At 32.3% G+C, this 15,809-nt stretch overlaps 3 protein-coding genes across 3 annotated transcripts; 2 read left to right on the top strand and 1 right to left on the bottom strand.

The window, feature by feature from the left end:
• The first annotated feature begins 15 nt into the window (after positions 1 to 15).
• On the top strand, positions 16 to 1,243 carry LOC135841601 (26S proteasome non-ATPase regulatory subunit 10-like). Its single transcript, XM_065358633.1, has 4 exons — positions 16 to 273; positions 366 to 464; positions 532 to 851; positions 948 to 1,243. Exons 1-4 carry the CDS (start codon positions 166 to 168, stop codon positions 1,099 to 1,101), a joined length of 681 nt encoding a protein of 226 aa, XP_065214705.1. The 5' UTR covers positions 16 to 165; the 3' UTR covers positions 1,102 to 1,243.
• Positions 1,244 to 1,726: 483 nt separating this feature from the next.
• LOC135841604 (large ribosomal subunit protein P1-like) lies at positions 1,727 to 2,792 on the top strand. Its single transcript, XM_065358636.1, has 4 exons — positions 1,727 to 1,937; positions 2,089 to 2,245; positions 2,339 to 2,434; positions 2,712 to 2,792. The coding sequence occupies exons 1-4, from the start codon at positions 1,869 to 1,871 to the stop codon at positions 2,723 to 2,725; spliced, it is 336 nt and encodes a 111-aa protein (XP_065214708.1). The 5' UTR covers positions 1,727 to 1,868; the 3' UTR covers positions 2,726 to 2,792.
• Positions 2,793 to 3,494: 702 nt separating this feature from the next.
• Positions 3,495 to 14,376, bottom strand: LOC135841600 (uncharacterized). The gene is made up of 7 exons (XM_065358631.1): positions 14,030 to 14,376; positions 13,552 to 13,681; positions 6,380 to 6,585; positions 5,236 to 5,371; positions 4,254 to 4,387; positions 3,940 to 4,171; positions 3,495 to 3,692 (listed from the first exon to the last, which is right to left on the bottom strand). The coding sequence occupies exons 2-7, from the start codon at positions 13,601 to 13,603 to the stop codon at positions 3,616 to 3,618; spliced, it is 837 nt and encodes a 278-aa protein (XP_065214703.1). The 5' UTR covers positions 13,604 to 13,681; positions 14,030 to 14,376; the 3' UTR covers positions 3,495 to 3,615.
• Positions 14,377 to 15,809: the final 1,433 nt, after the last annotated feature.

Genomic DNA, 15,809 nt, shown 5'->3' with positions numbered 1-15,809 from the left:
GATCCTTATCACATGTAAACAAAAAAATGCCGCTCATCATGATTCGTAATTTTTGAACATTGAACAGGAAAACGTATTTTTAAAATTTAAAAATATTGAAGAAAAGTGTCAATCTTTCATCCTTTTTGAATAATCAGTGATATATTCATTTATTTAGAGTTAATCATGTCTCTAATGGAAGACGACGTATTTAATGATGCTCACTTGGGAAAGACAAACGTTGTTATCGATAAAGTTTCAAAAAACGAAGACTACTTGTCGAAGCAAGATACAGTAAGACTGAATATATTCTATTTTAAATTGATCATGTACTCGTGTATTCATTAAATACATTTTTGTGTAACGACTTCACCTGGTATTTTCAGAGCAAACGTTTACTTATTCATTGGGCAGCTCTGAGTGGTAAAACAGATCTTGTATCATTCCTGATTTCCAAAGGTCAAAATGTAGATGCCAAAGATGATGTAAGTACCACCAACTCGGTATGATTTTATTCTACATGTCAAATTAACGAATTTCATTTCCATACAGACCAACATGACTCCGTTGATCTTAGCAGCGTCAGCTGGTAAAACACCTGTTGTCAAAATGCTGATAGATAACGACGCCGATGTAAATGCTAAAAATCTAGGAGGTCATAGTGCTCTCCAGTATGCAGCTTCTAAAGGATGGAAAGAAATAGTTGATTTATTGATTAAAGCCGGTGCCGATGTAAATGTCAAAGATGATCAAGGAGCAACACCTTTGCATCGAGCTGCTTCCAAAGGTGTTACAGCAGTTGTTTCGCTGATACTGGATTCCGGCTCCAAAGTTGATCTGGATATTAAAGATAGATGCGGAAATACTCCATTGTAAGTTCAATTCTCATGGATTAGTAATATTAATCGACGACTGACGAGTAAGTTCTTTGAATGTGAATGATTGATTTATGATGGTTATGATTTTAGGCATTTAGCTTGCGAAGAATGTAGAGAAGATGTTGTGAAGTTATTAATCAAACACGGAGCCAGTACAACGATTTTGAATGAAGAAAAAAGAACACCTCTTCAGCTGGCGCCGAATAGTTTTATCGCTATTTTAAAAAGAGACGAAGTCATCTAATTATAATTATGTTCGATTTTTTGTTCAGTACTTTTTTTTTGGATATCCATAATTATTATTACGAATCATTTATTTTTTACCACAATTCTTATAAAAAATGTTCTTTTTTTGAAGAAAATATTAAATATTTATTGATAACTGAGCAGTACGTTTTGGTTTTCATTTTTTATTTTTTTATATTTGAGTGAACGAAGTGAAGTCACCGAAAGTTAAAGTTTCAACTTCCAAGCAAGAATATTGAGATTTTGAGAAATTTTATTTTATTTCATTGATGAGATGAGATCTTTGTCCTCTTGCAACCTCTTGGTCTTGGTGTCTAATTCGGCAATTGCTATTTCTATGGTACTGGATAAGTTCAGGGAGTTGAAACTTGAAAGTTGAAAGCTTGAAATGAAATGAAACTGAAAGTAGACTTCAGATTTCAGAATAATTCAGAAATATTTTTAAATTTTCAATTTGAGCTCTGAACCTCTGAAGCTGAACGTTGAAAAAAAAAAAAATAAAAAAATTCTTCAAACACGTTTTTCGCTCAAATTTTACAGATTTTCGTGGCATTTTCGAGAAAACGAAGGCACATCGCAGAATGATATCAGACAAAACCCCACACCTTGGAATCCAATCAATAAAATTTTATCATTTCGAAAAACGCAAGAAACGCGTCAATTTACGAATCGGCAAATGTAAAATTTTCTCAAACGTGAGTTCTCTTGAATATTGAGCTAAGGCGTTAATTTCGCGACCCACGTTTTACAAAAAATAATCCCAAAATGAGTAAAAACGAACTTGCTTGTGTCTACGCTTCCTTGATCTTGGTCGACGACGATGTTGCAGTCACCGTAAGTACCCCTATTTCATCTCCACGCGGTTTTCTTTTGATACCGAGGGATATGCATTATTTCATATGATAATCTTTATGTACTTCTCTGAGTTATGTTTTACTCGAATATATGACTTTATTCTTATGTCTATGATGTTTTCTTTTCGTAGGGTGAAAAAATCCAAACCGTGCTGAAAGCTGCCGGAGTAGAAGTTGAACCATACTGGCCTGGATTATTCGCTAAATCCTTAGAAGGACTAAATCCGAAGGATTTAATTACGAATGTCGGTAGTGGAGTAGGTGCCGCTGCTCCAGCTGCTGCTGGTGGTGAGTAAACGTTCAATTATATTAGTTTTATTATCGTGTCGTAATTATTGGTAATTTTCTGTACAATAATGTGTTTTTCGATACTTTCAACAGCTGCCGCTGCTGCCCCAGCTGCTGCTGAAGCTCCGAAAGCTGAAGAAAAGAAGAAAGAAGAGAGCGATAATGAATCTGACGATGATATGGGATTCGGTAAGATATCTTCATTACTTCTGTGTCACAAAACATCTTCATACGATTCGTATTATTTGTCGTTGTGTCCTTTTACTCCCTCATTCTATCCTTGTACTTGTTGAATTTTGTATTCAGAGCATTTCGATGATTATTATTTTTCATGTATTAGCTACTGATTGAAGTGGTGTTGATAATATTCATGATGAGGAATATTGCTTTCTGATCTGTCATGCATTGAAAATCGAATGTGTATTTTTTCCAATCTAATACCGAACTTTTTTTGGTTCTGTTTCAGGTTTATTCGATTAAAATATTTCGTTTGTTTACCGTTCGTGGAGTTGTATGACTGGTTTTTGAATAAATGTTTGTTTTATAACCCGTTTATTTGATCATTTCGTTGGAACGATGTTCCTATTTCATGGTATTCGTTTTTATTTAGAGTACGAGTACGATGGGTTGAAACTATTGTGTATTATGTCATTGAGTTAACTACCTTGTCGCCGAATTCGTACTTATTCATTCGATTAGTTTAGTGAATTCGATGAATATTTGGTTTCGTTTAGTGAGCAATGAGTATTACCTTGATATTTCATTAATTGAGGAGTAAATTCTAAATTGTGTAATGTTTAATTTCTACGTTATCGTTGCATTTTCGCCTCATATACAGTATGAAGCTTCTCCCAGTGAGCTAAAATTTACTCTACTTTCTGTAATTTTTCAAGATCCATATTTTTCAAATTTCATTCAACATAGTAGGGCTCTTTACAGAAAGCTCATCATAATTTGAGGTTTGATTTTGGGTTTTCGAAGAATCTTTGAAAACTTGAAAAACTCGAAGAAGAAGTTCTGAGAGCCAATTCGAAACTTTTTTTTAGATATATACATTTTTTTGAGCCAAGTTGACTACTGTGAATTATCAGTTATGGGCGATTCTGGAGAATCAACGATTTTTCAATTTTCTCCAGAAACTTGAAGACCGATAATGAACTTCAGAACTTAGTATCTCGATATTTCAGAAGTGCTAGTTCAAAACTGAATTCTTGACCAAATTCGTTATTTTATGCAATATTTAGATACATTGTTACACAACTTTTTTGATCGATTTATTATAGCACAATAATAACGAATGGAAAATAAAAATTAATATTTGGTAAATTGAAAACATAAAAAGTAAAAAAAAAAAAACCAACAAATAATCTTTACATAAATACACAATTAAAGCAACTTAAAAATAACATTGTAATAGTAACGTGGAACTGGCTCGTTAATGCGAAACCTGAAATAAAATTGAAGTTGACGATTAAATCCTCAATAGGTATAAAATTGAAAATGTATGAAAAATTTGCTTAAAATGAAATCGTTTATATTCTTATATAAATTTCAAATTCAAAATAATCTAATTTCGAATAGATGGCAATTTTTAACGTTGATTTTTTTTATCAGTAATAAGGTAGCTAGCTTATATATTTTCTATAAAAATATGTAGATGATTCGAATATTTACGAAAAAGAAAGACCACTTACCATTGTTTAATCTGTTTTGAGCATGTATCATATCTTGAATGAAAGATTGATGATGGATTTTATATTCTCGAGTCCAAGCTGGCAGATCGTCGATTTTGGCCGAACACCTCAGTTCCAAAATGTTGTTTTCGAAATGATCTTTCTGTACTCGAAAATGAATTCCTAATGTTATCGAGTAAAGTGGTCCATCATCGAGTACATCTGGATATTGTAATAAAATATCTTGATCCGCCTATAACAGTCAAATTTCACCATCGTTTACCCATAGTTATTAAAAGAGTTGAAAAAATTAGCAGCATTTCGTAATTGCCTACCTTTTGATTATTGATGAACCAAGTTAGATTAGCTGCTGGATTAGATTTTAAGGAGGTACAATTCCCGGAGATGAAATCACCTATTGAATAACTTGATTGGATTCCTTCTATTATCGGATCACCTTTTGGATATTCTAAAAAAAAAAAAAAAAAAAAAAGATGGGATACAATTTCTATTTACCGTGTGTTTTTAATTAAATTAATATCGAATTCGCAAATTGCTTCTTTTATTTTTGCAATGTTGAAAATGGGGGAGCGTGAAAATAGAAAAAGGTTTCCGTGCATAAGTTGGAATACACAGTAAACGAAATTTTTCGGTAGGTACCTCTAATTTGAATTTTAATTATTCATTAGGCTCAAGTTGAAGAAGCTAATTCGTTGATATTATACCAACAGATTCGGTAAATGTTTCCATTTTCTCAAAGTTTATTCTACTTTCAATTCCTCGACACGATGTTCTTTTCATAGTAATTACAATACCTCTACCGTTGAGTGGAAATGTTTTGTTTCTGTTTCCATATTTGCATTTTACTTATTCACTTACTAGTTTGAGAATAAAATTCAAAGCTCCTGGTATTTTGTACGGAATGTGCTTTCGTTAGTTTAATTTTCAAATTAGCCTCGTACGAATAGAATTTTCAGGAATTGTCTTTCTAAATTACTGAATAAAATTGAGAAATTATTTGATAATTTAGGGGTACTAATTGAATTAGAAGGAATATTTCGAAGTTTGTGCGATTTTACTTGGAAAATTCTTCTAGAAAATTAAATAGAATTATAGTTTTTTTAATAGCTTTGTATTTATATGTTTGAAAAAAAAAACGGAAAATGTTTGTGTGTAAGGTGAAAAATTACGTCAAGTTGAGTTGTTTTTGATCCAATTCATAATTCTGACGTATCGAAGTTAAAGGTACCTACAGGTGATTGAATTTCACCTTTTTTTTTTTTTTTTAAACAAAGGTGTTGCAAAATGATTACTCACCCACTACGGTCATATCACCATTTTTAACTACCGTTTCAAAGTTCGGTCCATCTTTGGAAACTTCGCATCTGTAATTACCCGAGCTGTTGAAATTCAGTTGATGTAAAGTCACAGTGGTCATGTTACATTTTGATATCTGCGAACAGAAAGTTAATTGTGACCCTTTTTAGACTAATGGTTCACGAGCCAATCAGCAGAATTAAATTATAGTAGTAACCGGAAGGTTACAAGGGGCCGGAATATTCATATCTTTTAAAAAATTTCGAGTTTTCAAATTGATCCAACTTTGATTTGCTGACTTTGGATTACTATAATGTTATACCTCTCCATGAAAAAATCAATTGGATTTTTTTCAAAAATATAAGTAAATACCATCAGCTTTTATGATACCAATCCCCAAATTAAGAAATTACAGCTTTAGAAGAGGCACACTCAACTTTTAAACCAACACGAACCGAAAATGAAATTGAAAAAGTATTTCATTTTATGAAATTTTCTTATCATTATCTCGATATTATACAAAATTTGCTTTAATAAATACCTATTCGTTTCATTCTGTTTTCATCGACTTAGGTAGGTATACGTATAAAATTGCCGGAAGTGAATTTCCGTTTTTCTCTTCTCATAAATCTCTTCGATTTGAAAACATTTTAAAAAGGGAATCATTCAACGTGAGAAGCACGCTTTTAATACATCATTCGACACGAAAATAATTTGACATTTTCGAAAATACGTTTCCTTTTTGATAATTCATTACAAAAGCTGTCAATTTTCTGTTCTCTTAAATTTATCATCTGAGTCGAAACAGTGTTTGTTACCTAACTTAAAAGAGCGAAAAAACAGCTTTATAATTCTCATCGTCGTCGCAATGCGCTACATTTTACGATTATTATTTCTAGAAAGATGAAATCAATTCGGATTGTAATTCGTGGGAATATTACTAACTATATTGAAAAAGTTGGCTTCGATTGTTTTTTTTTTTTTTTTTTTTTTTTTAATTACTCGAGATCGATTTCTAGCTTATAGTTTAAAGAAATAAGATGGTTTTCAATTCTGGGCAAAGATGTTGTTTTTTTTTTCATTTCACACGACGTATAAATAAATATCTACCTAACAAGTAGGTAGTTAGTAAATAGGTACTTACATCTAAATACACTCCTTGTACGGGGAAAGTTTGAATATTCGGATTATTATCTGGCATGAATCTGAAAAATTCGAATTCATCTTTGTACCACTTCACAGAATAAAGTTTTCCTCTGGTGATTTCGAATTTGCAGCTTAATCGAGCCTTTTCTCTAAGACCAACATGCCTTGGGATGGAAAGTTCCGCAACTCGTAATCCAGCAATGTCTGTAAATTAATTTAAAATCGTGATGTGAAAATCGACTCACTTTGGAGCTAAAATAAGTAGGTAGTTAAATCTTCAATCCTCTAATAGTGCAGATAAAAAATCGTTTTGATGATTTAAGAATTGAAATTTTTGCAGAACTTTGAAAGATAATAGTCATGTCCCTTCGTGTTACAAAAAAGGTAATTTACCATTAAATGTTCAGTATTTTGCCATAAAACTAGAGTAATTATACCAAAAATCGATAAATTAGGTATCCTATGTATGTACCAAAATCATGTTCAACTTTCAAAAATGACGTTCTGAATTTTCTGATAAGTACATATTTTCGTTTTGAAAACTTGAAAAATAATGTCAATGACATAATTTCAACAACTACTTACTTTATTTCAATTTTTTCCTCAAGGTTTTGCTTTCTTATCCCCTGTTTAGATTGACAAATTAAACATTTGGCTTGAATATAGACGCCAGCACGTGATTTGAGAATTGATACGTTCAACTATGATAAAATATCTCAATTGCATTTGCATTTAGAGGAGAATTTTCCAGAATAAAAATCTGATAAAGGTACCTAGCTACCTACCTAAATCTCTTTCACTCTATACTTCTATTGCAATATTAATAGCAATGCAAAGCGTTCGAAAAAACGGTTTAAAAAACGAATGAAAATTAAAACAGTGTGGTTGTAGGTAACTGAATAGGTAGGTAAGGTATCTTCCAAATTCAACTTTAAAATTATTGGAAAACTTTGAACGAAACGTTTTCGCGAGAAACAAGTTCATTTGGAAATAAATCACGTTCAATCTAAAATGAAGCTTTGTGCTATTAGAGTGTTGTAGGTACCAATGTGGATTGTGGATGTGTTGTTTTGTTTCAAAAAGCTTTCTGACGTTCTAGCTGCACACATTTCAAAAGTAAATCTGACTTTGTGTTTGAAAAAGGAAAAGAGTGTCAGACGTGATGTGGATGTTGGTACGAAAGGGTGCTTATATTTTCTTGATTTACTATAGGAAATGAGGTTTATTTGTAAAGTAGTGATTACTTGTCCATATTTTCCATCTTTTTTTTTTAATCTGAGGAAAATAGAAGATTTCAAGTTTTTTTTTGCTTGTTTTTGATCATATACCTACCTACTTATGGTAGATACTCTATTTGCAATTGCAACTGAATGTATTACTCATTCTATGCTCATTAAAAGAAAAATTGTATTTTGGGATAAGATTCATAGAAAAAAAATGTTTTATTAGTTGAACCTACCTACTTTGAATTTATTTAATATTATTGATCAATAAATTTTTGAAATTGATTTTGATATTGCATTCTTGAGAATATTTTTCAGTAGATAGGTACCTATACCGTTGGTTAATTTTTTTACATTCTCATCAATGCTTCGTATTTTGTAGCTCGATTATCCTCTCTAGGGTAAGTATAGGTATGTAGAGGTATAACCTATTTATAGGCTATATACAAGCAATGTTTATCCATATAGTCCGCATCCACGGTTGGGAATAATAATTTATGGAATATTAATCGACTCCTTTTCTTTTTAATGGCAATAATCGAACTATTAATGGTACGCGATAACGTTTTTAATGGTGATTATTACAGCAGGGAGTTGTATAAGATCTTATATTAATACTTATTTTCTGATAGTATGTATTTGGAACAATATCGAGATTCGAGAATGGGTAATGTTCTTATCAGTTATATCACTAATAACGAGAAGAAAATGTCTCTTGGGTCATTCCATGTCAATTCTACCAAAAAAATGCGATTTTAAAAGTCATGTCTTTAGATTTCGCTCAATTTTTTTTTACAAAATCTACCCACCCAGTAAGTAAGAAACCCGCAATCAGTTTGGTCCCAGCCCCCTCAGGGGGCGGGTGAGGGCCTTTCATTATTTTCATATTGTCTCGAAGTATACTCAACTTCAGCAGCGCATTCCTCCAAAACTATGATACTTTGATCAAAACTGATTCCACAGTTCGAAAGGGTATTGAATTTTGAACTTCTTAAGCATTTTGAAATTTTCAAAATTTGTAAGCTGAACTTTCAAATTGAAAGCTCAAATTTCAAAATGGCGCTGTAAGTGAGAGTTACCATTTAAACTTCTGAAAAAATTTCCATAGATGTACCTTTTGATGCTTTTTTGAAATATAAAGTTTCGAGATGGGATCTCTTAATGGAGGGGGAACACCCCACCCCCATTTTGGGGCAAAACTTTCAAAAAAAAAATCTGGGGCATGTGATATATCGAATTGTACGTTTTTGGTAACGCTGAACACGAATATGACGTTAGATTTTTGATTGGACCCCATCCACAGCCCTCAGCATCTCCCCAAATGGGGTAAAAGTTCAAAATAGGGTTTTTTCGTGCGACACATCAAATAGTATGTTTTTGGTGACGCTGAACACGAATATGACGTCAGATTTTTGGTTGGACCCCATCCCATCTACGGCCTCCAACAATTTTTTTGGACTTTTACCAATTGGGGAGGTTCTGGGAGCCATGGGTGAGGTCAATTTGAAAAACTACAGCTATATTCGTGTTCAGTCATATCGAAAACATACTATTTCATGTGTCACACGATTGAAACTATTTTTTTTAGGTTACCCCCCTCCCTTGGGGAAGTGCTGGGGGCCGTGGATGGGTCCAATCAAAAATCTGACGTCATATTCGTGTTCAGTGTTACCAAAAACATACAATTCGATATATCACATGCCCCAGATTTTTTTTCGAAAGTTTTGCTCCAAAATGGGGGTGGGGGTGCTCCTCTTCCATTAAGAGATCTTATTTCGAAACTTGAATATTTCAAAAAAGCATCAGAAGGTACATCTATGGAAATTTTTTCAGAATTTCAAATGGTAGCTCCCACTTACAGCGCCATTTTGAAAATTTCAAAATGCTTAAAAAGTTCAAAATTCAATACCCTTTCGAACTGTGAAATCAGTTTTGATCAAAGTATCATACTTTTGGAGGAATGCGCTGCTGAATTTCAGTAACTCGAGACATTGTGAAAATAATGGAAGGCCCCCGCCCGCCCCCTAAGGGAGCTGGGACCAAACTGATTGCGGGTTTCTTACCTACTGGGTGGGTAGATATTGTAAAAAAAAAAATTGAGCGAAATTGACAGACATGACTCAAAATCGTTCGTCGAATTGACATGGAATGACCCTCTTCTCATTAATTTTCGTTAGGTACTACATGAATATTAAAAATTTAAGAAAAGTTTTTTTGAAAAAAAAAATCGTGAGTAATATTGATTACCTATAATTATTATATTCACTTAAAAGTCAGAAACGGTTTTCTCACTTCTAAGTAGATATAATAATCAATTAATAACAAAACAAAAATTTTCGAAATTTTTAAAAATTATTTTCAATGTGAATTTTAAAATTTGAAATCAAGGTAGAAAAAATTTGGTTCAACTTGGGGATCTAAAATGTTTTCTACATTGTTTCGAATCCCCCCTTTAAGTTTTCCAAAAAAAAGTTGAAGACGACCACGACCACTACCCCCTCCTCCTCTCCATCCCAAAAAATTTGAATCTGAATTTATCCAGAATAAATCTCAAGAATCTTTGAGAAGATATGATACAAATTACAAACATCATTATTTTTTTTAAACCTTCACATTTTTGAAAAAAAAATCCACGATTGCTTTTTCAATTTTGAATTTTGACGGCTGTAAGCTACGTATTTCTCTCGATTTTTTAAAATTGACAATAATGGACAAAAAATTGGAACCACTGCCTTCCAAAATATTTCCCTTGTTTCAAACACGACCCATCCTTCTATGTTTTTTCTCTAATTAATGCGAAATATTAATTTGAAAAGAAAAAATTTTCAAAACACAAATTCATTCAATAAAAGGCAATTTGCAAATAAGTATGTACCTGCATGTTTTGGAATGGGAACTGGGTCATTTTTCTCAAAACAGGTTGCGTAGGAGCTAGAGTGAAAAAATCCGCAATTTTTTTCAAAAATATTCCTCTTTGAGGACCCATATCTCCCTTTCGTTGACACCTCCGAAGCTAGAATTGTTTCTGAGTGACTTTCAATACAAAATAAAGTTTGGTCAAAATGCTCCAACATTTTTTTTTTTTTCATAAAAAAATTTTTGGATCCATGAATGGTTTTAAGTTTATACTTAAACTAGCCATAACATGAACCGTCTAAAAAATGTCTTTCCCCCTTTTTTTCAATATTTTGTCCTTTTATTTTTTGACAGAAATCTTGCTCAAACGTTTTATACCCTGTGCGTGGTCTGAGATTTGCTTATATGTACCTAATTACAATCATTTTTTCTAAATGTTCATTTTAAAATTTAGCTGCTTCAAAAATTGCATGAGTGATTTGAAGGTTATTCACTTTCAATGATTACACTAGCTAAGGTCATTGAAACGAGTAACAAGACATGTTTTAATCATTTCCAACAAAATGACGTGCGACAGTTTTTATTCAATTTGAATGCGAATTCAATCACGTGTAGAATTCCACACGTCTCAGGATGTTCTTATTTAATATAAGGAATCTGAATAATTGGATGTTATAACTTACTCCCAACAAAAAATGAGAAGGTATCTATCTATACCTATTTATCTAGCTCTTGATCGTGTAAGTTAGGTAGGTATTGAATTTTCCTTCTGGTCTGGTCCCGAAAAAAAAACAATTTTTTCATCAAAGGTTGAATCCCTCGAAGTACGTATTTGAATCGAAAGAGGCCTCATCGACCAGTCAGATCTCGACGAATGAATAGGTAGGTACCTATCTAATTAAAAGTTGAGTGACATTTTTTTAAATTGAAAAAAAATATAAATAAATAAGGGGAGGTGCAGTTTTACGCACATTTTTCCTGGTATTATTTTTTAAATAAAACAAAAAAAAATCAAGAAAAAAAACGCCCATATGCATTTCTATTTCAACATATACCTACCTAGCTTAAATATGGTCTAGTTCTAGTTGCATAGCATAGCATCTTTTTGCTACGGTTGCATTTAATCCTCTCGCTCTGGTAAAGAAATCCCAACGGTTGCGAATTTTAAAAATAGGTAAAAGAAAAAATACACCCTATTCAAAAGCTCGTCTCTAATACAGGAATATATTCGTAGGTAGGTAGATATACGAATACCTAAAAAAAAAGCATACATATTTTATGTAAATTGGGACCCATAATCTGGCGAGCACCGATTTCCACAGAAAAGCATTGCTGACTTGGAAATCTGCTGAGAAAATATTACCGCATTGCACGAGAACAAACAAACAAAACTAAAAGAATAAATAACGTCGATTTAAATTATTTCAGACTCGGATGGAAAGTCGAGACTTTTGTGGCGAAATCTGAGTTTCTTTCCTTCATTTGGTTATGAATCATTCATACGTTGTTTCAATAGTTTCAATAACCAACTTTTTCCATGTTTTTGTGCGTTTCTTGTTTTTACTTTTTACTCGCTCGCTTCGTCGTTTTTTTCCCGCTCATTTTCTTTGCAACTTACACTCGTATGTAAATTAATAGTGTGATTTTTCTTTCGTATCATACATAAAACGTTCGAAAGAATTTTTTTCTTTTTCTAATACTCATAAGTCATAAATGCTTTTGTATTGTATATTTTCGATATAATTTTATACGTGGTAGGTGGTAATAAAAGTATATTCTCTGAACACTTTTAGGTTTACAATAGGAAAAAAAATTGAAAATATAGATATGTAAAAATATATTGAGGAAAAAAATGGTAATCATAAAACGTGTGTCTTATAAAATTGTTTTTTCATTTTTTAAAATATTACCCAGCGAATTCTGATTGCCTATTCAGTATGTAGATGTGTACATAAATACCTACTTAATATTCTGCACATGCAGTTGAATATCAATTTACCCCAATAAATTCATTTTATTGTCTACGATTGTAATTTATAATAATGAATCCGACCATACTCTTGATTCCGCTTTGATTTTTAACGTCAAAATTTACCCATAAGTGCCTGTATAAAATATTATAAATCTCAATCATTTTGTTATATGTACTTATGAGTATTCTAAGAAAAAAAAAAAAAAAAAAAAAAAAAAAGAACGCAGCTGTAACACATTTTTTAATTGATTGGGTAAATAATCGTATAATAGGCTAATGTTGATATTTCAAGGCATAATTGGTCTCAAAATCATTTCTAGATCTTTAAAAACAAAGAATAAATGAAATTCAAACATAGAAAAATTTGAAAAAAGTTCCATTAAAAAAATATTTTAGCCTACTTGACAAAATATGCAAATGAAAATTTGACTTCTTTTTCAATTTAAAAAAAAATTAAGAATACTTCTTGTAGATAGAGAAATTTTCTACAATACTCAAAATAATTTTTTGGGCTGTATTTACTCGATTCTTTTCTCTCTTGGCTTGAAAAAAAATAAAAATATTGCAATTGAGGCGTCTCGTGTTTTTTTCCAAATATGTACTACTGATATTGATCAACTGCAATTTTTTATAGTTCCACATGTTTTCGATTATTCTTTTTCCTTTTTTTTTCTTGAATTAAATCGTCTAACTGGGATTTCTTTTGTGTCGAACTATCGAGTTGAACTTTTTGCAGATTCAATTCAATGAAATTAGTCCCTAAAGTGCTAGTAGGACCATCGTAAATTTGTATAAGAGGTATAACGTTTCCTATACCTATAGTTAAGTACTTACACGATCATGCAGCATTCAGCAAAATCCAGACTACATTACCATCTTTATTAAGTTCACTCGATCGAAAAATGAAAAAAGAAATGTTGTGCCTATACTCATTGAACGTGAAAATTTAAAGCAATGCCAAGAAGGCAATTACCTATACCTGCTGCTGGAATCTCTAAGTAGGTAAGTTTCAATCCACACGCCACGCCGTGTATAGATTGGGAAAACTATGCGTGGGGGGGGGGAGTAAAACACATTGAATATGCAAACTAAAAAAGTATTTTGAAAATTTAAACTCACCTATGATGAAATAACACAGATAATAAATCAACGAGAGGTTCATCAACAGCATTTTTCAATTTTTTAGCCGAGGCTCTACTTATTGTGGCTCAACAGCATCCATTACATGTGTCATTATTTACTTGTACGTCTGAAAAAAAAACAGCATCGAACTAGGTACCTATATTTTCTGGAATTAGGATTTGGAGACAGTGGCATCAATTTTTTGGTTCTTTATCTAAATACTCGTATGGTGAAATTGACAATATTGAACAATAAAATCGGCACAACCGTATTCCAAAATATTTCTTCAGTTAAATTGACTTTCAACTCAAATTAAAAGTCTAAACTTCGTTTTGGTAAAAAAAAATTGAAGTGGGGATCATTTAGAAAAAAATCTCTAGTAACATTCAAAAAAGTCAGGTAGGTGAATGTTAAAAAACAGTACAGTGGTACCTACTTAACAACCATAGGTATAATTTAAATTACAAAAACTTACATTGAAATAGGTTTGAAGATTCGGAAGACGAGTCATCACAACATTATTTTTTCAAAAAAATTATTACGCACAACTCGTACGAATAAACTTTACTCCTACCTATCAACACAACACTGACCACAATGCATCCTTTCAAAAAAAAAACAAGAAAAACACGATGATGAAAATTTAAGTTTTCCGAAGACTTTACGTATTTTTAAAGTAAATTTCCGTATCAACGAACACACACATTTCGTCAGATGAATAAAATGATACTGAATATTGAAGCAATTTTCTCATAGTTGAATTCGTGAAAAGGGAGATGAGAACATAGCGCAAGCGTTCAATGCGAGTTACTAGATGAAATAAATCGCACCGCTCGAGCATTGAATGAAGAGAATAAAAGAGATGAGTTTATAAATTAGACGTCATGAAGAACATGTCACTTGAAAACTCGTACCTAGGCCACTGTTAGGTATTTCAAAAAATGAAAAAATGAAAAAATATTGAACAATAGGTACCTATAACTACTTACTGGAACTTTTTAGTGAACAATGCATCGAAAATGAATTGAAAATTGAAATTATGATATCACATGGGGTTTCCTGCGATGTGGAGTACATTTTGCAAGTGAACGAATCAAAAAATAAAATACATTATAAGAGGCGAATCCAGCAAAACGGTCGTCACATTCAGAATCAGCGTCCCAAAGTTAGTCCAAATCGGTATTTGTTACATAAATAAGTCAAAAACTCACTTGGTGATTTCTGGTGAATCAGACACCAGAATTCACCAGACCACACGAAGGAGTCACCAGGCAATCCAAAAAATCATCACAAACTCTAAAGACATCCTCGTGATTTTTTCCTTAATAAAAGCTCCTAAAATAAAGTCAAAAACGCAATCAGTGAATTCTGGTGAATCTGTCACCTGAAGTCACAGGGCTCTTAGGATCACATCATCGTGATTTTTCCATCATAAAAACATTTCAAAAAAAGTGAAAAACTCACTTGGTGTATTCTGGTAAATCTGTCACCAGAATTCACCAGACTCCACCAAGGAGTCACAATAAGGCATTAAAAAACATTATCCAGGGCTCTTAGGACATCCTCGTGATTTTTCCATCATAAAAACACCTAAAATAAAATCAAAACGCACTCGGTGAACTCTGGTGAATCTGTCACCAGAATTTACCAGACCCCACAAGAAGTCATCAGGCATTTGAAAAAAATTTCAAAGGCTCTGAGGAGATCCTCGTGATTTTACCATCATAAAAACACTATAAAAAAAAGTCAAAAACTCACTTGGTGACTTCTGGTGAATCTGTCACCAGAATTCACCAGACCCCACCAAGAAGTCATCGGGCATTTGAAAAAATTTCCAAAGACTCTGAGAACATCCTGGTGATTTTTTCATCATAAAACACCTAAATAAGTCAAAAACTCACTTGGTGACTTCTGGTGAATCTGTCACCAGAATTCACCAAACCCCACCAAGAAGTCATCAGGCATTTGAAAAAATTTCCAAAGACTCTGAGAACATCCTGGTGATTTTTTCATCATAAAAACACCTAAATAAGTCAAAAACTCACTTGATGAATTCTGGCAAATCTGTCACCAGAAGTCACCAAAATCCACCAAGAAATCACCAGGCAATCGAAAAAATTTTCAAAGCCTCACCTTATTCTCGTGATTTTACCATCCTAAAAAAACTTTAAAAAAAAAAGTCAAAAACTCACTTGGTGACTTCCGGTGAATCTGTTACCAGAATTCACCAAACTCCACCAAGGAGTCACCAGGCA

The sequence above is a fragment of the Planococcus citri genome, chromosome 3, assembly GCF_950023065.1.
Source record: "Planococcus citri chromosome 3, ihPlaCitr1.1, whole genome shotgun sequence".
NCBI classification, from domain to species: Eukaryota; Metazoa; Arthropoda; class Insecta; order Hemiptera; family Pseudococcidae; genus Planococcus; species Planococcus citri.
The sequence above is the reverse complement of the archived record's forward strand: the minus strand, read 5'-3'. Positions and strand labels throughout refer to the sequence as shown.

What these genes read in the sequence shown, in the direction of transcription:
- LOC135841600 (XM_065358631.1), bottom strand. Translation starts at nt 13,603, where the DNA reads ATGCTGTTGATGAACCTCTCGTTGATTTATTATCTGTGTTATTTCATC. An exon ending in TCTGTGTTATTTCATCATAG is followed by an intron (nt 6,586 to 13,551) that starts GTGAGTTTAAAT and finishes ATTAATTTACAG; the next exon opens with ACATTGCTGGATTACGAGTT. An exon ending in TACAAGGAGTGTATTTAGAT is followed by an intron (nt 5,372 to 6,379) that starts GTAAGTACCTAT and finishes TTCTGTTCGCAG; the next exon opens with ATATCAAAATGTAACATGAC.
- LOC135841601 (XM_065358633.1), top strand. Translation starts at nt 166, where the DNA reads ATGTCTCTAATGGAAGACGACGTATTTAATGATGCTCACTTGGGAAAG. An exon ending in ACTTGTCGAAGCAAGATACA is followed by an intron (nt 274 to 365) that starts GTAAGACTGAAT and finishes TGGTATTTTCAG; the next exon opens with AGCAAACGTTTACTTATTCA. An exon ending in AGATGCGGAAATACTCCATT is followed by an intron (nt 852 to 947) that starts GTAAGTTCAATT and finishes TTATGATTTTAG; the next exon opens with GCATTTAGCTTGCGAAGAAT.
- LOC135841604 (XM_065358636.1), top strand. Translation starts at nt 1,869, where the DNA reads ATGAGTAAAAACGAACTTGCTTGTGTCTACGCTTCCTTGATCTTGGTC. An exon ending in ACGACGATGTTGCAGTCACC is followed by an intron (nt 1,938 to 2,088) that starts GTAAGTACCCCT and finishes TTCTTTTCGTAG; the next exon opens with GGTGAAAAAATCCAAACCGT. An exon ending in TGCTCCAGCTGCTGCTGGTG is followed by an intron (nt 2,246 to 2,338) that starts GTGAGTAAACGT and finishes TACTTTCAACAG; the next exon opens with CTGCCGCTGCTGCCCCAGCT.